Source organism: Panicum hallii, chromosome 9 (genome assembly GCF_002211085.1).
Source record: "Panicum hallii strain FIL2 chromosome 9, PHallii_v3.1, whole genome shotgun sequence".
Classification (NCBI taxonomy): domain Eukaryota; kingdom Viridiplantae; phylum Streptophyta; class Magnoliopsida; order Poales; family Poaceae; genus Panicum; species Panicum hallii.
Genome location: NC_038050.1, coordinates 51,837,806 through 51,843,597, shown reverse-complemented (window position 1 = coordinate 51,843,597; position 5,792 = coordinate 51,837,806). Strand labels below are relative to the sequence as shown.

The window sequence follows — 5,792 nt, the reverse complement described above, 5'->3', positions numbered from 1 at the left end:
ACTCGTTGTCAAATGGTGAAGGAAGAAGTGGGGAGGAACCTGCCCGAGACCAAATTGCCGGGCTGCTACGACCGACTGGTAGAATTCATAACCGGGCTTGATGATTCGGTTGGAGGTGCTGATACCAACTGGAAGGAAGCAAGGGTGAATCATGATAGAGTATAAAAGCCGAGTGCTATCATCATCGGTAAAATCAGCCAATCTAAAGGAGATTGGGTTTTCAAAAATTTCAGAATCAGTATAGGGAAGGAAGATATGGTTGTCCAGACCCCTATAGAATATCGTACACTAGTTCGAAGTGGCTGAGGGGTTCAACTTGCTGCCAGGAAGACTGTATAGATCGTGGCCAAAACTAGTACACCTGATTCGCCTCCCACTCTGACCTGGAAAGGAGTTATTGGCCAAAATAGGAAAGTTTGGGATGAAGTCTTGAAAATATAGGTGAGCCCATAACTGAATGAACCACCAGGGACCACCGGTCCTGAGTTTCTTTTGGGTAAGTAGGCTCAAGGACATTAGGTGGACATATCTATAGACTTCCCAAGGAACAATTTACCAAGGCCAACAGTATTACCTTTGGCCAGTTCATAGGCTAGGGGGAGGTAGTTCTTGGTTGGGGCAAGGGAAGGACCGCAGAATAAGAAGTGTTCCAACCAAAGATTCAGAAAGGCCGTATGTTCCTTCTCAGTCACAGGGCCTTTGGTTTTGATATGCTGGTTCAGGTATGCACCCCAGTTTGTGCACTCTGTTTTGGAGGATAGTTTGAAGGGGACTTCGGGCAGTCTGAAGGCAGAGGGGCAAGATGATGAGATGTCCAAACCAGTAATCATTGCTACGTCCAGGAGGGTTGGAGTCATCGGCCCGTGGCCAAATAAGAAGCAGTTCAAGGCATCGGACCAAAAGTAGCCGATGGTTTTCAGAAGGTTCTCGTTCTTCTCAAGAGGGGATAGAGACAGAGACAGAGCATCGGCTATCCCTATGGTCTCCCATGTGGGCTGGTAGGTCTTTGCTACTCTATTATACCAGGTCACCCAGCCCTCGGGAGGATTTGGCCAAGCACGTAGGCTGTCGGCCCAGGAATCTAAATTGATGTTTTGGCTCACGAACGGAATTTGATTGACCTCACAAGAAATCAGATCTACGGGTTTCTCATAAGAACAAGTCCTGAGACAAAAAGAATTGGGGGAAGAAGGATGCGGCAAGAGAATATCTGAAACCTGAAGAATCAATAAAAGCCAAATAACCGGAGAAAGATCATTTAATGGTGCAAGGGATCTAATAATTGCTGCATTAAATTAGCAAAGGTTGGAGTTTACCTTCAGACCAAGGATGCTCGCATCGGCATTCAAAGATCCTGCCATCTAAAACCCCAATGAAGATCGAGAACCTGGAAACTGGATCTAGGGTTGGCAGCGCAAGTTGAGTTCATGCTCTAAGGCTTTGGTCCGGGTCTTTGTGATTAGGGTTTATGAGCAAAGGGTTTTGGAGAATGACTTGGATTTGGGGAATCTGCGAAGATCTATTTCGTGAAGGTTCCGGATTTAAGCAGAAAATGGAATTGATTTGAGAATCGACTCAGATCCGGATCGGCATTTTAAGGAAAGGAATCGATGCGTTGCCATCGGCTCCCAAGATCAGCTTTTGACAAATTGTGGTTTAAAATAAAAGGATTTTATTTATAAGGGGAAATGAGTACAAAAGGGGAGCCGATTGCTCCTAGAGCTGATCTATCGGCTTAATCCTACGATCTACCACCAGTAGGTGCCGGAGACTCTGCAGCGCTTGATCAGAGGAGCCATGCTGGCGTCACTGTCGTCATCGCTGCCATCGTCATCGCCGCCATCATCTCTGCCGCTGCGGCTGCTGAAGCCACTGCTGCCTTCGGCTTCTTCATCATCATCATCGTCATCATCATCCTCCGATGATCCGCCAAGAAGGTAGCCTCCTACCATCGAGTCCTCTTCGGTTGATGACGAATCAGCTTCTTCCTCCGAGGAGAAGAAGTCCTCCTCCCAGGACGTGTCATCCTCATCAGCTTCATCCAGCTCCCTGCTGAGGAGGAGCTGGAGGTCTTCACCATCGGTCAGGGATTCGTCGTCCTCTGACCAGGACTGGAAGTCCCACTCCTCTGCATTGGCACTCCTCTGCATCCCAATGCAGAGGAGCGCAGGCCTCGTAGGTGGCAATGGGGTCGTATTCTGGAGTGGCTTCTCGGGTGGACTCAGACTCGAAGGAAATGGTGAGGAAGCAGAGGAAGAAGAAGCCATTACAAGAGAAGGAAAGTTGTGCAGTTGCTAATGGCTGAAGGAAGGGGATGAGAGAAAGAAAACTACCGGGGGCAGGTTTATAATGATAGAGTGGAATATGAATCGGCACCGTGATGGTTTCCAAGGAGTTTGATGCAGAGCAGTCACATTCTCTGGAAGTTGAAGAGGCACGCGTGTACGGATTTTGGAAGTCGAAGAGGCGGGGCGATGAAAAAGAAAAATAGTTTCGGAATAATTATTGCCAAAACCAGGGGGCATGTGTTATCGCCATAATTTAGCTGGGCCAGAAAGGTGGGCCGCAAAGCAAGATGAGCTCAAAAGATAATCGTAGTGGGCTTGCGAATCGGCCCCTGCGCAGGCGTTTGAGGCCAGGATTGGCTGTGTATCTAGATAGGTGTGTGCATTTAAAATAGTTTAGATAGAAATAGCCAGGATTCGTGTTGTAGTTAGTTAGGATTGGTTAGGGAAGGCAAGTCTCCAGACTATAAATATGTACCTTGGATTATGAATAAAGAACGAACAAGAACAATCATTCACAACAACTCTCGGCGCATCGCCTCCCCTGTTCTAGGGTTTCTCGGGTAAGTGCCGTGCAGCCCCGATCACGCCTCGCGTGATCGGGGCAGCATCGTTCTTGCCTGTCTACCTTTGTGTTTCTCGTACTGAAGCATTATTGATGGTGAGTGACACTAGTTATATTAGTGTTTATAGAGTAGCATCGGCTCTTTCATGCTTTATTCGTGCATCGTTTGTTACCTATAAACGTTTAGCTGTCCTCATGCTCGATCTCTGGTGTAAGGGTAGCACCTTGCTCTGTTCCTGTTTAGTAGATCCAATTTGTTATGGTTAGTCTTTGTTCATCGAAGATTTAGCTTAATATCTACATGATTAGGCCCTTCAAATGGGTTGAACATTCTGGCAGTAAGCTTGATACCTTGTATCAACTTAAAGAGGGATTGTTCCGGGAATCGGCTCTTTGTTGGTTTTTAGGCCTCTGTTTAGGTTGTTATTCTGTTACCTTTCGTATCTGTTAGGCCCGATTACATGTAGGATGTTCTGGTTATGCAGTGAAAGTTTCAACCATCGTAGATTGGATTAGCTTAATAGTTACAGAGCAAGTTTTATTTTACCATCAGGTATGCATGCTTTATTCAAATACTTAGATCCGATCTAACACTGGACACAATCGACTCTTTACAGCCGATATCGCGAATCACCCGATGAGCCGATCATGGCTCGAACTAATATTTACATGTGTCTGTGCATGCAGGAAACTAACATAAATCATTTCTACACCTTCCGGATCAGGTACAAGGTCAGGTGGCACGCCTAGCAACCCAGACGCCAGGTCGTGTGTCGGATCTCGGGCCATTGACCGAGGGACCGGAGCCCACCAGCAGTCTCGGGAGCCTCCCAGCTCCTCGTGTTGCCTGTCGCTGCTCGCCGGTAGGTTTTGACCGACAACACATTCATAGTTGGACGGGGCTCAAGCAGGTCCCTCCACAACACAGGAGGAGAAGAAGAGGGACCGACGTTGCCCCAACCCCAATACGGTCACAGCGGCCGACCGAGCGGTCAAGCGATAAGGCAGACAACTCATCAGATCCGATCTCTTGATAGACCTAAACCATAGACTCTCGAATCTCATAGCTTCCGCACAAAATCTTTTAACTCCTCAACTCTCACGAGCACCTAGGCTCAAGTAATACATCCGACTGACCATAAACTAGACGTAGGGCACGATTGCCTGAACCAGTATAGATCTTGAGTTATCATGTGCTAGGCCATATCCGGTCAAGATGCACAATACACAATTTGAGGAGATTTAGCTGCCGGCCATTTCTGGAACCGATAGTTTGGACAAGACTGTGCGGATCGGGACCCAGCTTCCGGCCAAATAGGAAAGTGCACATGGTAGTGGATCAAGTCATGAAGGAGTCCAACTGCGAGAGCTCCCTCATGAACGTGTACTACCTGGAGGTGCGCAAACTGGAGGACAAGTTCCGAGGAATCGAGTTGCATCATGTCCTGTGGAAGCACAACAATGATGCTGATGCACTCTCTAAGATGGCAGCCCAGCGGGATCCTACCCCTAGTGGGGTCTTTGTCAACGACCTCCACGCACCTTCGATCCGCATTAAGCCAGATCCGTCTCCAGGGCCATCCGACCCGGTACCCAGGGGCCCCAGCTAGGTCTTCCCCGAACAAACGACCCCCGACCAAGCACTCGGGGCCCCAACTGCCTACCGATGGAGGTCGCGACTTCCTCGGCCTACGCAGCGGTAACCGACCCCAACTGGAGGGCGCCTATTGTGGCCTACCTCCTCGACGAGGTCCTCCTACCCTGCAGAACAGAGGCGTGAAGGATCGCCCGGTGTGCCAAGATGTTCGTCGCCATGGATAGCGACCTATACGAGCAAAGCCCGTCGCCTATAGGGATGCTCATGAAATGCATCCCGACCCAACAAGGCAAAGAACTCCTCTTGGAGATCCACGCTGGCATCTGTGTGCACAATGCAGCCCCACGGTCGCTGGTCGGCAAGGCCTTTCACCAGGGTTTTTACTAGTTGATAGCACTGCGCAACGCAGAAGAAGTTGGCCGCACGTGCAAGGGTGCCAATTCTACACCCGACAGACCCACATGCCAGTGCACGTGCTTCAGACCATCCCCCACACATGGCCGTTCGTGGTCTGGGGTCTCAACATGGTTGGGCCTCTCAAGAAGGCTCCTGGCGGCTTCACCCGCCTGCTCATCGTGGTGGACAAGTTCACCAAATGGATTGAGGCAAAACCGATCGTCAAGCCCAGCTCCCAAGAAGCTGTCAAGTTTTTTCTTAACATTGTCTACCGGTTTGGTGTGCCCAACACCATCATCACGGATAATGGGAGCAACTTCACAGGCATGAAGTTCTTGGGTTTCGCTGACAGGCACGAGATCAAGATAGACAGGGCGTCGGTCGGACACCCTCGCACTAATGGGCAGGTAGAAACGATGTCACGATCCTCCAGGGAGTCAGGCCTAGCATCTTCAACCAGCTCAACAAGTTTGTTGGCCGGTCGGTCCAGAAGCTCCCAGCCATCCTCTGGAGACTGAGGACAACTCCCAATCGGTCCAAAGGATTCACCCCGTTCCTCCTAACTTACGGAGTGGAAGCCGTGCTACCCTCCGACTTAGACCATGGCGCCCCAAGGGTCAAGGCCTTTGACTCCAACCAAGCTGCGAAGGCTCAACAGGATGTAGTCAACTTGTTGGACTTGGCCCAAGAGATGGCCCTGGTCCACTCGGTAAGCTACTAGCAGACCCTTCACAGGTACTGTCACACCTGATTTATAAGAACATAAACTGAGCAATCATATATGTGCCAGGATCAAGTCACGCATATATACAACAGAATCATCAAGATATCACAACACGTATCTCGAAATAAGAGCGTATAAATTATAAATGAATATCTTTATTACAACTGAATCAAGAAACAGTTCAAGGGATGCGGAAGCGTAAAATAAATACATGCAGAACAGGGT

The 5,792-nt window shown here is 49.2% G+C and overlaps 1 protein-coding gene across 1 annotated transcript; it reads left to right on the top strand.

Moving 5' to 3' along the window:
* Window positions 1–4,908: 4,908 nt before the first annotated feature.
* Window positions 4,909–5,361, top strand: LOC112873120 (uncharacterized protein K02A2.6-like). Its single transcript, XM_025936141.1, has one exon. The coding sequence runs from the start codon at window positions 4,909–4,911 to the stop codon at window positions 5,359–5,361; it is 453 nt and encodes a 150-aa protein (XP_025791926.1).
* The last annotated feature ends 431 nt before the right edge of the window (window positions 5,362–5,792 follow it).